The sequence below is a fragment of the Xiphophorus maculatus genome, chromosome 8, assembly GCF_002775205.1.
Source record: "Xiphophorus maculatus strain JP 163 A chromosome 8, X_maculatus-5.0-male, whole genome shotgun sequence".
Lineage (NCBI taxonomy): Eukaryota > Metazoa > Chordata > Actinopteri > Cyprinodontiformes > Poeciliidae > Xiphophorus > Xiphophorus maculatus.
The window spans coordinates 17,596,164-17,611,685 of NC_036450.1; the positions used below are offsets into that span (position 1 = coordinate 17,596,164).

Consider the following 15,522-nt stretch of genomic DNA (forward strand, 5'->3'; position numbering starts at 1 on the left):
ACTGAACTCATTAGAGCATTATTTAGTGTAGATTAGTCATGTTCAAATTGGCATTTTATAAAGAAAAAGACACAGTGGCTGGTTTTTAACGGTTTATGTAAATTGTTCAGGCAGATTCAGATATTTTTTTTAAAGTTAACCAGAAGAGAAAAACTGAAATGGATCCTTGATGTATGGGTCATGGAAAATCTGTAGCATTTTATACAAAAATACACACAATGTACACTTTTAGACACAGGTTGTCGTTCTCTTGTTTTTTTAAACTGTTGGTTAAATTTTATGAAGTGAGCCCAAGGCAGACCCCAGATTTCAGAAAAACAAAATTGAAAGCTCTGACTGAACAGAAATACTGAAAGGACCATGTTGCATCATGCTGAAAAGTCTCACACTGTCACTCACACACAATTGGCTGATCAAATTAAAAATGTTCTAATAATTAAAACAAAGTCTTATTCCACAAAAGCAGTTTCCACATACAATAACTTACAATCTGAAAATGATTGAACAACAAAAAAAAAAAAAATCTGACATTTACTCGTGCATACTGTTGTTCTAGAAACCAACGTCATCAAAAGAACTTCTTGGCTGCTGCTTCCTGTTGACTTCTGCAATTAGGACAGAAACCAATGGGTGTTTTTAAAAGTCATACGGACATGTTTGACAAATCAATACCAGAGTTACTCACTTGTACATGATGTAGCAGAAGAATAAGATCGTCTGGATGACAACAAATATTGCAAAATGAACCGTGGATAAGCAGGAAGGCATGGGAGGCAGCTCAGGGCACTTTACAACCTTATCTCCTGGATTCTGCAAGTAAAAAAAAAGATGAATTTACTATGAAACTGTCATTACAAACCATTGATATTATGAAATAAAGTCAGTAACGTGCACACACAACACAACCCTTACAGACTATTTCTTAACCCGGAGCTGCTTCAGAATTTCAAAGCCTTAAGAAATACCTGAACGTTACGCTGCACCAGGTGCTCCACGTCTCTTTTCACTGTGTGAAGATTCTCTTTGATATCGTTGAAGTGTTGAATGGTCTCGTATGTCCCCACTCCGCCTGCATTACCCTGGTGCTGGACTGAACCGATCTGCTTCAGAGACTCATGGAAGGAGCTTCTATAGACAAGGAAAAAAAAGCGACAGACATATTATAGAGATGCTGAGCTGCTAGGTTAAGCCATCTAAGTGTCTCTCAAAGGACTGAAAGAGTCCAAGAAAAAGGAGACTTGGTGAGACGTGAATATGCTGAGTGGTTTTGTTTAATTTCAGAAAAAAACGTCTACAATTAATCCTTTAATCCCCATTCACTCCTTACATATTCTCAAAGTTCAAAAACAGAAAATTACCATCTGATAAAAGAGGTCATGATTGCCAAATTAATCCCCTCATAAAATATGTTCTTACAACAGATTACAAGCAAAGAGGGTTAAGAAACAGAGCAGAAACTATCTGGATTATCTCTAATGTATAACAGGCCAGCCATGATACTGGACATCAAATTAAAATGTGAATTTTTCAAGGCCAAAGCAAGAAAAATACATATTTTATCAATTGTTTATTATTCACTAGATTGGCCTACAGTGATTTTTTTTTACAATTTAAAAAGTAGAATAAATTGTTAAAGAATATATGAAACAGTATTGGTCAAAGAAATTCTCAGTATTTCAATATTGCTTTAAATGAGGTTCTTATAATTGTTCATCTTAATGCAAAGTTGTCCACGGTTTAATAAGAAAATGGAAAAAATGCTTAAATTCCCACATTAGTTTTAACATAAATGTGTATAATGATAGGAAAAAAAATACACCTGTAACTTAAAGGTTTTCTGACAAATTTTACATTTAGTTCTGCCAACGACAGCCTTTATATGATTCTTACCACCCATAATATGACACAGAACAATGATTATCAATGCATATAACCACAATTCCTTGCTGATTGAAAAAGAGGCTGTAAATCTGCACTTTCACATTCAATTTCCTCCGTATATCAAGTTTAAATAGAGTACAGCATTCTTAGAAAAAAATCTAAGCCTGGATCACATTTCTCGGCAAATTGTCGTTTCTTACACTTGATTACGAACATGGAGAAAGCAATAAGTTTCCCTTATCATCTTAAAACATGTCTAAGGCGATTACGAAGGAAAAAGTGCGCTGACAAATCAACAGAATTTCCAGCGGCGTAAGTAGGAAGGCCCTGGGGGAGGATTGCTGCGACAAAATCAATTTGAGGGGAAACCATGTTTTGCTTGTGTATGACAGATGTATTTAAAGACCACTAATCTGATAAGGACAAAACAGTGCTAAGATGTGGCCTTTTCTTGCTGAGCCACATGGCCGAGGTCTGAGACAGGGATGACATATAAACAAAATCTAATTTGTGTCACCATAAATGGGGAAAAAAAAACACACTTAAGAAAGTAAATGAGCATTTATTAAACCCTGCATATAATCTTCATCTCCTACGACTGACCCATTTATGAGCAGAAAGCCCTCTTTGTGATCAGACTTCATCTCTAAATATACAAACTGTGTTTAAATGACAGAGCAGGATAAACTGAGAACTTAATCTACAAAGTAATACAGATCAGCCGCTCATATTAGCACATTAGAGGGGGGCAGCTGCAGCCTTTTGCCAGTGTCTGAACTTATTTATCCTAAAGAATACTAATACAGTCCCTCTGCTTAGGTTAAAATGGAAGGCTTGAAAATATTTAATGTTTGCTGTCTTATCTATTTGATACTGATTTATGTAAAAAGCATGTGAGGTCACATTTAGAACATAAATAAATCAGAGTCAAGCCGTGTGCAAGTTATTCAAGTTATTATTATATTGAGTTATTATTCATATCATAATTTTATATAATTTTTTTTCTGATTCTTTCTTTATGCAGATCATGCATAAAAATGAACAAAAAACACTTGGCGAGGTTTGCTCTTCACAAAGAAATGTCGTTTAACAATTCTTTATAAATGCCATTGTTATGTCAATCTTCATGATGCATAAAAAGATGGATACATTTTATACACTAACCCAAAAGTTGCTTTTATAAAATAGTTCATATCACGTCTAAAATAAAAGGTAATGTAAAAATGTAATTATAATAAAAAATAAACAGAAAACACCACAATAAGACTTATTTTTCCTATCCTATATATTTATATCTGCATCTATACGAATGGAAAATGGGAAGGGGTATGTTGGAATTTGTTGTATTATTAACTCAAGTTAAAAAGCAAAATAAAATGCAAAAGGGGTACAAATAGTTTGATTTAACTTTTAAAAAATAAAATAATTATGGACAATTTTACTAAAAATGTAGACTAGTCAGAGTCTTTACCTCTTTCATCAACACTGTGAAAATTATGCTAACAAATAATAATGAAAACATACCATAAATTTCTCAGGCGTAGTGGTTAAAAGCTTAAAAATTCAAGGTAATACAACCCACGATAGTTGAAACAAATCATTTCTTTATAATCTGTGAAGTGGAAAGCAAAGCCATACAGTATCTAACACTGGGATTGATAAGGTATATGCATACATTTTATTAATCTGCTGCAACAAAATCCTAACATCATCAGCTCATATGCTCTTAACAGCTAAAATGACTATGTGTATACTCAAGCAGTTTTACTTACTGTAAGAACTGAAATCATCCCGTCTTTTTGAGGTTTTGCCATGATGGGCAGAATGATGAAATCTCTTAAGCTGTATTATCGTAGGATCAAATTCTGTATAGTTTCTTATTTTCAATTGGAAACCATTTCAGGTTAAAAAGCAATAATAAAAAAATAAGGAGATTACAGCTAAATATTACTACATCTATAATGCCGTAAATATTTTTATTTTAATCCAAGTAGTTTTTTTTTTATTTCAAATGCTGTAATTTAATTAGTCATATTACTTGCTAATCATTGATTAGCAAATCACTAATTATATATCTGAGCAAATAAAAATCATATGTGGCGTTCCTCAAGGCTCCACACTTGGGCCGCTTTAATTCAACTTGACAGCCAAATTTGGATTATACTACAACGTCTCTTACAATACAATAACATAAAACTTAATATTTCTGTCACCACTTGACACCACAGTCACTGAGGCGAAGGTGGTAGGAGTTCATCCTGCATCTGGTGGGTTGCTGATTACAAAAACAAACCAGCATTCATTCAATTCCTCCATAAAATGATATGAGTAATATATATAAAAAAGACATGAACATAAGTGGAAGATGTGTGATGATTATCCTCAATCTGCGAGTGGCAGCCAAGTACATTGAGAGAGCAGCAGAGACTCATAAGGTGGTGGTGGAGAAGGATGGGTGACTGAAAGAAGCTGTTACAGCAGCTGGATTATCAGGCTGGCCAGCACCTGTGATTTTACAGTCATGCTGAGATTAAATATGATTTAGGAGATTTATTCAGCAGGATTTCCCTTGTTTTTCTTGGGTATCATGGATGTGTTTTTATTTTCGTTGCAAAAAACAACAACTTTTTAAAAATAAGTACTTTAGTGCTGGTGCTCACCTCAGTTCGTTCAGGTTTCTGAGAAGCTCCTGCTGCGTGGAGATAACGGAGCTGAGCTGTTGACTCGCAGAATCGAGCTGAGAGAGAAATACAGATTAATTCTCTGAGGGATAAATACTCTTGTATTAATGTTTGACAAAACAGTTGACTAAACACCATAGTGTTTACAGTGTAGCGCAAAATTATTCATACCTCTGGCACATTTAGCTTTTCAATTATTTTCATTCAACCAAGAAGTTTGTTTCAGATATGAAATCAGAGATGCATTTCTCAAAAAAGAATAAAAAAACTGTAAAACAAGTAAAATAATTTCTCTTTTTATTTCCACTTGAAAATAATTGAGACCCTTCTCAATAATAACGGAGCAATCATTAAGCGAATAAATTGAAAAAGTCAGCAGTTTACCGTTAGCTGGCTTTTTCCAACCTAAACATACTGAAGTAAGTCAAATATATAGTTAATAACACAGAAAACTGGCTCACCTGTCCTGACCCAGTACTTGTCCCCTTCTTGGAAATCTCGTCTGTGATAACTGAAACATATCTACGCTGCTCATCCAGAATCATAGCGAGCTGCCGGTTGATCTGCTTAATTTCCAGATGGATCCGGTTCTGGCCCTCAAACACCTGACGAATCTCGCGGTCATTCACACTTTCGTACAAATCGTCGACTGAAACGCACACAAACGACCAACAAGAGTCAAAGGTAAATCACTAAAGTTTTTCTACATGCACTGAGAACTCTATGCATGTTCTGGTTTTATATTTGAAATATAACTTTCAAATATGTTAGAAAACTAACTTGGCTCTCCTTGGACATTTGGGTGATCCTTTTGAAACTCTTCCTTCTTTTTATCAAGCTCTTGCTGAAAGTTCTGAAATTCCTCTTGGTACTTGTCTTTCTCCTCTTTAGGAATCTCAGAGTCAACGGAGGGCTTCAGTGAAAATCACATGCAAAAGAAAAACAAAAAGAAAAAAAGAAACAGTGGGATTGGTAATGTGGTAAATGACAACTGGAAAACAAGTAGTTAAAAATAAACAGAAATGGGATTACCGGTTGTTGGCCTGGTTCAGTGAGTCTGAATAACAAGAATGACAAAACATCGTGGTCGTCTGATGGAGGTAAAAAAAATAATTAGGAAGATCACAATTATAATAAAGTACATATTTAGTGATATATATATATAAACAACAATTTTTGTAAATTAGCTGAAATCTTAATTCAAAGTACAGAAAGAAAAAGAAACTGTTGAAAATAAGATTTGTGATAAACTGAAAAGTAAAGAAAGGGTTATATAAGCACAGCATATGATTTGAATAAAAAAACAGGTACAAGTATTTCAGGCAGGGATTCAGGGAACAGAGTAGTACCTGCTAAACCACCAGTGGCGGCTGAGATGCCAAAGAAGCCTTCAGTCGGAATAACCATGTTTTCAACCTTTGTGCAGAACTCATAGTCCTCTTTGTCTGGAGTGAATCCATTGTTGATCAAAACCTAAGGAGGAAGATAAAAAAAATATCAAGCAATTTGGTAGAAAATAAGTAATCTTTAATATTCAGACATTCACGGCTTTAAAATGTTTGATTCCTGTTCTTTCTCCTACCGTCAGGGTCTTCCTGTAGTACGTTATTTTGGCTCTGATTGGATAGGGTTTGTTTCGGAAGTCTCTCAGACACGTTCCAAGGGCCTGTGTGGTGCCATCACTGAACGAAAACAAAATTTAAACAATTAAAAACCAAACACAGAAATGCTACACAAATGTTTTTTTTTTAATGATTAGTAACAGTCCAATACAAACTTTATAAGATAAGTGACTAACATTAATGTTTTCGTAAACACTGTTGACTCCAAGACAAACTGGAATGGCACAGAAAAAGTGATTAAAAAGCTTTCACTTGCCCAAGGCAGATTAGAAAAGATAGAGGATTATTTACTTTCAAGCAAACATAATCATATTTTCTAATCTTCTTTAAGTTGCTGAATTTTGAGTTGGTGATGTCACCCGAGGGAAGCAAGAAGAAATGTTTACTTACTTTTGGTGGTCGTAAACAAGGTTGCCATTGTTCCCGACGACGAGTATGGCCGGGTTATTTTTCTAGGATTGAGAAGCAAAAATAGAGAAAACATGTTAATCCTTTTGTGATCTGATGAGCAAAAGTGGCTTAGTTTGTAGGTAATCTTATTTACAACATATATTCTATACCTGCTCACTAACAATAAATATTTTTTTAAAAACTATTTTTTGAAGCAGTTTTACATTTTCTATAGACAAAGCCCCAAATTTAATTAATACAGATATATAAGGAATAATATCTCTTCTTTTACAGAGACAATTTGATCAACCTTATTCCACCTAAAAACAATCCTCAAATTTCACATGTTAATCGTGAATTATTATTGGAAGTATAAAGATGACATAAACCTTTCCATCGTTGTCAAACGAGTCAAAGAAGACTCCGATTCCGTTCCACGTGTCAGCGGCACCGTACACTGGGCCGTCGAGGCCTTGCTCGCTGGTGAACCACATTGCCTGTTGGAAGAAAAACAAAGTAAGAAGTTAAACTTGTAGTTATTTAATCTTGCTTAAGGCAAATCGACAACAGGAGCACTTTATTTAGACATGTCCTTTGATTTGATGTCAACTGTGGGAACTTGTATATAGTAGATAAGTCTGTGCTCTTCCAAATCTTGTCTCAGTTCATAAACATAGACCTCAGATAATAACAGTCTAATAACTGGGAAAAACAATCAAATGCATTATTTTTATCTTAAAGTTTTATTGAGACAGGTGATTCCGGCCAAGGTCTGACATTTTACATTAAAAACTTTATTGTACTTCTGTAATGACTTGACCACCATATAAGTGAGCCTGGACACATGGATATTAAAAAGTTTACATTTATTCGAGTCCACTGCAACATGAATATTAGGACAAAGATAAAGTTATGATTTATATTGTAACTCTTGACTAATCAACTGTATTTGACACAGCTTGACCAAAATTAGACTGCAGAGACATCTAAAGGATGATTAGGTGAAACAGGATAAACTATTTATTCACCTTCCTAGTGAACAGCAGAAAGCACTTTGCATACACCAATTTAAAAATGCAGAGTATGTCTCAGCATTTCCTTCTAACTTACTGCTACCTAGTGAAAATACTCTTTCTCAAAAATACTTTTGGGGAAAAAGAAGTTCATCTTTGCTCCTCTATCAGCTGTCAGTTGTGCAGTTGAACAATGTCGGAACTAATTTATTTGTTCAAGTTGTTTCATGTAATAATTAAACACCATGACTCTTCCGTTTCTATGGGGAGGACACACCTTTGAAAACCAGAATCACAAGTTTAAAGCACATAACAGCTATGTTATGTGCTTTTCTAGCACCTAGAAACACGACAGTTTCTAGCACCTAGAAACACGACAGTTTCTAGCACCTAGAAACACGACAGTTTCTTACCCAACTGTCGTGTTGGGTAAGAAAACAAATGAATGCAGAAGGAAAAAAAAAAAAACATGATGCTACTGCACTTTGGAAAGGTTGGAGGCCACATCTAGAGACTCTTGGGTGACTTAATGAATCAGAGGTTTTTAGAAACATATTTAGCTAAAGAGCGATGATGAGTGAAATTGTCCATAGCACACATAATACACACACCTGCAGTGTCTGCAGGTAAAGATAGCCAAGAACAACATTTTAATATCAATGCAGTAGCTTAAAATCATACTTAAAAACAAACGAAAATCCAAAATGTAACTAGAGCACATTTATGGTGCCACCCCTGGAAGTAATGCAATATTACAACATCCTCCTAGTGCATTCTAAAGGGGTACAGAGAGATGCTGTCTACTTCTTTTTCTGTCCTGGTTTCTGACTCCAACTCTCTACTCTTCAGGCTTTCTGTAGTTCTGGAAACTGAGCTCTTCATGGAAATACATTGATTTTGTGTCTGGTAAAACATCTTTGTTGCTGAAGTGATATGACAACCCATTTTAAGTTTACCAGATTTTTATTTACACTGCCTGGAACAGGAAGTCTGGTTTGAGATGACTAATTTTTTTACACTTCCAGTAACTCACTGATCTTTTGAATCAAATTCTGATTAATTAAGATTATTGTTTAGGACTTTGCACCATAAAAGATGCATTCCAACCTGGAAAAAAAAATCACCACAATCTGCCCATGGAATAAACTCGGCTGCCTTGTCTGCAAAGAATTAAAACTGCTTACCAAACCATCCGCTCCCATCCTGCCTCTTCCTGATACTCTGAAGGTCACCTCAGCCTCCCAGTTCTCAAAGTTGACTTTATTTTTTGTCCACACAGAGCCCCTTTGACTCCTGAGGGACGGGGTAATGCGCACCTGGTCTGCACTTGGGATAGCATCTGAAATCACAACAAGAGAAAGTGAGTGTTGAAATGTAGATAATGTGCTTTGTAAGTAACAGTTTTGTAAGCAGTGGTGTACCACAAGGCTCACAACTGGGGTTCCTCCTAATCATAATCCACCCTCACGGCAATGTTTTCAGAAAATATTGTATTAATTTCCATTGTGATACCCAGATTTATTTTTTCATGAATACAAAAATTCTACACTCCAAATTTCCATCTCTTCTTTATTACCGTAATTCTTTTTTTTACTTCACAAACTCCTTATAAACTTCAACTGATCCCAAGCAATGCTGGCTATATCTCCATGTTTCCTTCATGCAGTATATCACCGCTATCCTTAAAACCTTGGACACTGATACAGCAAAGTCTCTACCTACAGTCAAGTCACATCTAAAAACCTGTTCAATACATACATCAGCATTACAAGTGTTTCAATCTAAAAGTTGAATTTTGACCTGTCTACCTCATGTTAGAGGGTGAATCTTCTGCAGTTCTGTTTGCAAACTAGCTTGTGTCATTTGCCACTGTGACTCGACCCTTGGAGTTAGGACACAAGTTGAGTTTGTGCTTTGCAAATGTTACAGACATTTTTTACAACTGAAAAGATGATGTAAGACTTAAGAGGATGAATCGATAAGGCATTATTATTTAAAAGTCTAGCTTTACATAAAATTAACTCGTAGTCTTTAGAATCTAAATAGTAAATGTAATGTTTTAAACTAAAATGATGACAATACATTCATTTATGTTTTTACCCTTAAGTAGAGCTGGCTTATTGGAAAGGAAGTGTGACCCCCTGCAGTTCATTTCAGCAACTGGACAACTCAGTGTGTTGCCATTTTCCCAGACAGGAAAGGAAAACAGCAGCTTTTCCTGTCTGCAGACGCTGTGGCATCAGCCAGGTCCTTTGACAAATATTAAACAATTACCAGCGATTCATCGGGGTTATGGATAGGAAGCTAGTGTGCTATGGATTCATTCAAGCATTTTTTACTTTTTGGTGCAGGTTGAGAGCAAAGCAGCATCGCCTTGAACACCACGAGCGGAAACCGATGCAAGCAAGACAAGTCTCGGTTGTCATCCTTTCCTTGCCAGGGTCCACTCTTAAGGAAACATTCTCCTTATCAGTTTGTTCTGTGATGTTGACAGCTGGATACAAACTTACTTCCACTGTGAATCCAAAACGGGACACCGCCGTCGGACTGAGACAGGTGCGGTCCTTTGAAGCTGTACTTGTACTCAAAGCGGCGGTGAGGAGGCTCCTCCGGAGTCGAACCTTCTACAGCAACGTCTGTGAGGTTGCGGTGAAACACTAACGCTGCGAGAAAACTTAACGTGAACACTCGAGCGTTGGACACCGCCATGTTTCTGTCTCACTGCTGACGTAGCGCTCAGTCAGACAGCATGACGGGATGCCTGTAAGGCCAACAGGGCGTTTTCTCATTGGTCGGTTTTCGGCTCCTTTTTTCTCGTTTCTTCTCCCTCCTTCCAGTCTCGTTCTCTGTACCTCTGTACGACTCAGCGGTGGGAATTCGGTTCTCTTTTCTGAGATTCAAATCATTTGGCTCAGTTTTAGCAAAAAAAAAAAAAAAGAACCGGTGTTCCGACAATCGGTCAGTGCTTCGAGTCTAAAACTTCTACCGTCATGTTTACCAACCGAAAACTAATAGAAGTTTATTCATAAATTGCTTATTTAAAAATGTACAATAAAGTTTTGTAAAATAAATTTTTCCTTTGTCCTTGATTATTTTTTCTGCAAATATACAGTACAGATCAAAAGTTTGGACACACCTTTCTAATTCAATGGGTTTTCTTTATTTTCATGACTATTTATAAGGCAAGAAATCCCACTTATTAACCTGACAGGACACACCTATGAAGTGAAAACCATTTCAGGTGACGACCTCTTGAAGCGCATCAAGAAAATGCAGAGTGTGTGCAAAGCAGTAATCACAGCAAAAGGTTGCTACTTTGAAGAAACTAGAATATAAGGGGTATTTTCAGTTGTTTTACACTTTTTTGTTTAGTACATATTTCCACATGTGTTATTCATAGTTTTGATGCCTTCAGTGTGAATCTACAATGTCAATAGTCATGAAAATAAAGGAAACTCATTGAATTAAAAGGGGTTTCCAAACTTTTGGTCTGTACTGTAAGTCAACAGATTTTAATTAAATGTCCAGCTTAAATTTAATTTAAATGTAAATCGTGAACTTCTTGTCGTTTTGATGTTTCTTTACTAAATAAAGTTTATTTATTGGTCAGAATCCAGAGCTGCGCAGATCATTACCAACTTCAACTGTGATCTCTACAGAAACAGAGACACTCGGCCTTCAGCAAAACCACCAGTCAGATCCACGTTTCTGTCGAACAACCTTATAGTTTCAACCATATTTATTATCTTTCAAGTCCCTTACTTAACTATGAACCATTTACATACAAAAATTGTAAAATTACAAAATAAAAACAGAATTTTCCTCCACTTTTCAATTTTCTCTAATGTGTTTTGAAAAAAAAAAAAACTTAAAATAGCAGTAAAGCTGAACTGATAATGTGCAGTGGTTGCATAAAACAACATAGTGATCAAATTATGCATTAACATGCAAGACAACAGTTCATTTTGGCTTCACCACCTAGGAACTTTCTGTCAGCTGTGGGCTGTTATCCTGAATTATGTCACAGCGTCATGGCAGCACAGCACTTCCCATTCATGAAGGGGGAAAAAATCATAGCAGTCCATTGAACAACACAGAATATACGTAAGCAAAGAGCTTATTTATTATATTTTTATACCATCATAAACCACAAATAGTGTTAAACGTACATTTTCTGTGTGTAACTTGTTTCACATATTTTCTACATTATACTAAAACAATATTGGGTTTAATTCTCTTTCATGCTCAGTCTTTAGTGTAAGACCGTTCAGGACGCCCCCTTGTGGATTTGAATAATTCATTCACTCCTTTCAGAGCCTGAGATTTATTGCTGGTGTGTTTTTCAGAGAAGAAAACATCTAAAACGCATTACTTTAGAGCACAGTATACTATCATGTAACAGAAGTATGTTTTCTGATTGCTGAATTAAAGATTTCTGAATTAAAAGCTCCCGTTCCATCAATTTAAAATTTACATAAATTGTAAATTGGTTGTAAATTCTGTCAAATATTTCATGAAGTAGTAAAACTTCAAAAAACATATGTGGCTAAAACAGGATAAAATTGAGCCAATTATCCAGTCTTTTACTTTTAGGTATACAGGCAATCAGTCTTGATTAAAGGAGTAAACAACACATCTCAGGTTTTCAGAGAGTTTGTTACAGAGCTAATGGCATTCAAAGTCTATGTGGAGCGTCGGACGTGTTAGACGTGTTATACGTGTTGGGCGCGCTCCACGCACCTCCACATATACACTTTGAATGTAAACCAGATGCGTCTGACGCTCAAAACGCGTCTGGTGTGAACGCACCATAAAGAGCAGTGAACCTTAATGGTGTCTCCACTTGTTTAGTTCTAGTCCAGGGAACTCTGAATAAAATTATCTGTATTGTAGGGGTGACTAAATGGTTACTCCCTGACATTAGGTCAAAGGTCAAGGTACAATATAGTAACTATATTGTACAGTGTACCAGCACACAATACAGTAAGATACTGGAAAATAAATCATACAAAGTATTGATAAAATCATTTACTCACTGCTAATTACTGTTAGCAAAATATAAAAAATATTATTAAACACAGAAACAAAAGCTTTCTGGTGGAACTCAACTGTTTTCATCCACTCGAGTGAACAAATTCATTGAAGCAGTTTGATTGCAACTAGCACTTCCCTTGCATGGCAGGTTTTGCTAAGACAGGGCTGCATTCTGAAACTATGTTAGCGATGAAACACACCAATGTTTGGTCCGTGGAGAACACTCTCCTTCATGTTTTGGATGTTTCAACATAACTGACTCAAACAGAACCACTTTATGAAACGTGGAAGTCGTTTGTTCCTCTTGAAACTGGCACCTTGTCATGGGGATGTTTGCAGGATGGTTTGCTTTGTAAAGGTAAAGGGTAGAAAGCCTTGCTTTCTCACTCCAGCAAGATTAAAAGTCCCATGTGGCTAATTAATACATGTTTTTAATGAGGCTGCAATTCTGGGTCTCAAAATGATGTTATGTTGAAAGAAATATGAAAACGTCTAGTTTTATTGATTACCAAAACGGGGCTGTGCAACAGAAAGACAAAGAAAATTATATTTCAGTAGGAGCTATGAAACTAGTTAGTAACATAAAGCTTAATCTATTGTTGATTTTCTGGAATTCCCTCATGATCAGAATAATGCAGGCAGGATCCAAAATAATATCAATTGATAATTGATAGTAACACCAGTATTTCAGCATTTTCTGCCTTTTAAACAACCCAAACATTTTTTTTCCCGGACAGTTTGGGGGAGATAATTGCACCCTTTTCTGGAGAACAGATGGAAACTTCTCACCTGGAGTTTGCAACAGGAGATTATAAGGCTGGTACATAAACAAACAAATAAATAAATAAAGGCCTGAGTTGCATTTAATTTCAAAAGGCACTTCTCTGAGAATTTATATGTTATGCCTTTAAAAAATTGTAAATGTTTAGTAAAACAATATGACACAATTTCTGTATCTAAAAAGGGCATTTTTCTAAAATTGTTGGAACATAAAAGATCAATCTCTGTAAAGTAATACTGTAAATGCAGGATAATCTGATAAAGCTAGCATATACTGTAGGTGGGTAGCAATTTATTGTCTGTGTTGCAACGTATTAACAAATTAATCAAGTAATAAGTTAATAACTTATTCCACAACGACACATTTGTCATGCATGCAGACGTGGATTCATAACGTCCAAAAAGTCCTATTTTTCTCTGAGATTTTGTAATGTTCAGCCTGGGGACAATTTGCATATTGGCTAAGTTTTGTGTCTTGTGCAGGCGTGCTCCTCCTTTTTATCCTTGTTCACGCTTAGTTAACACGATGATTAAAATCCCACAGTGTCACAAAACATGGCAACATTTTTATAGGAAATTTCTTTAAACCAGACAGAGAACAGCCCTCTCTGATCTGTGACTCGACACTATTTAGAGTTGCAACAGCAGAGTTATGGTCCTCTCTAAGTTGTACTTCCTCATTGGATCAACAGGGAGTAGCTGATCAGTTCCTGAGGGAACAGGTGCAGCAGAGAGGTGCAAAAACAGTGGGGATGAACCCAAAATGTAAATGGCAGCTTTCTGTTGTTTAGAAGCTCAGAAAGTGTCTGATCCAGCCTGAAGCAGTTGGAATATTTTTCTTAGATTGGTCACTTGTGATAATAAATAAAGAATGGCCAATAACAAATTGACAGTTTTCTTTTTTTGGAAGATCATCAAACAGCAAATTAGATTAGGAGAAATGTAATAATCTTAGATATACTCACACTGAGCCGGGTACTGCTGGGGGTTTATTTCTGTCAAGAAGGGGATGATTTTCTCCCTTTAAGATGAGAGATAGCAGTAAAGTCAACACCTCAATACTATCCATCAGTCTTCCTTAGATTTAGCGTGGTTAACCATTTGAAATTACAGGATCAACTGACTTTTGTAATTCTCTACTGAGTAGTAATGTGCTAGACTGTGTACTTGATTTTTTGACCTGGCTATATTAGAATGAATTGGTTCGATTTGAATTGAACCTGTTCATCTTGCAAAGTACCTTGAAATTAGATTTGCTATAATTTGATGCTGGTTCAAATAGTAGCGAGTCCATCTTTCTCTTTGCCTGTAGTGCCAGTGCTGTCAGCCACTTAAAGTTCAGTGAAAGATTACACAGTTGGTCGCCTGGCTGCAAGAGCTTTTACTGCAGTCTGAATGCCACAGTGTGAAATGGAGAAAATACAATTATGTGCTTCTCATTTTCCATCGACTACAACCAGCTTCCTCCTGCTTCATCTCTAGGAGAGACCCATTGATTACGGGTTCAGGAAAAAAAAAACAAAAGTAAACGAGCTGCTGTGACACTAATCTGGTAATTTGGACTCCTCTGGCAAATGGTCAATAAATGCCAAAGACTGAGCTACACACGTTAAGTCTAAATGAGTAAAGATTTAACCAGACGTTTTTTCCAACAATAAACTTTGATGATTTCCATGAACAAACAAAACAGTTTGATTGCGTTAAATGTGACCTTTCATAATTGTTTGCAGTAGTTTAAGGGAGCACAGAGATTAGAAGCCTTGTCCTTTTTTGTTTTGGAGCCCTCATTAGAGAGCTAAACCACTCTTTATGTCAGAAAATGTAGGATTTGAATTAAAAAACAATGCTAATAGGCCATTTACACAGCAACAATAGAAAGCTATAGGATGTCAATGGGTCACTGAAACTGTCAATGGTCTTTCACATGAGTCAGCACAAATATTTGCCCAGTGACTTAAACATACTTCAACACATGTAATCCTGAAAGTGACAGTTAGTTGATTTAGATTGTTAATTTGATCTAAGAACTTACATTTATGTATATATGATTCTCACATCTTCACATCTCCTGAGAGTTTTATCGTGCTTTTTTGTAATTTTAACTTAGATTTAGTGGTTGTA

The 15,522-nt window shown here is 35.9% G+C and overlaps 1 protein-coding gene across 1 annotated transcript; it reads right to left on the reverse strand.

Moving 5' to 3' along the window:
• Positions 1 to 79: 79 nt before the first annotated feature.
• lman1 (lectin, mannose binding 1) lies at positions 80 to 10,398 on the reverse strand. The gene is made up of 13 exons (XM_005798690.3): positions 10,098 to 10,398; positions 8,772 to 8,926; positions 6,964 to 7,071; positions 6,575 to 6,636; positions 6,145 to 6,244; positions 5,912 to 6,035; positions 5,595 to 5,653; positions 5,343 to 5,475; positions 5,024 to 5,211; positions 4,542 to 4,618; positions 966 to 1,128; positions 686 to 810; positions 80 to 605 (listed from the first exon to the last, which is right to left on the reverse strand). The coding sequence occupies exons 1-13, from the start codon at positions 10,294 to 10,296 to the stop codon at positions 569 to 571; spliced, it is 1,530 nt and encodes a 509-aa protein (XP_005798747.1). The 5' UTR covers positions 10,297 to 10,398; the 3' UTR covers positions 80 to 568.
• Positions 10,399 to 15,522: the final 5,124 nt, after the last annotated feature.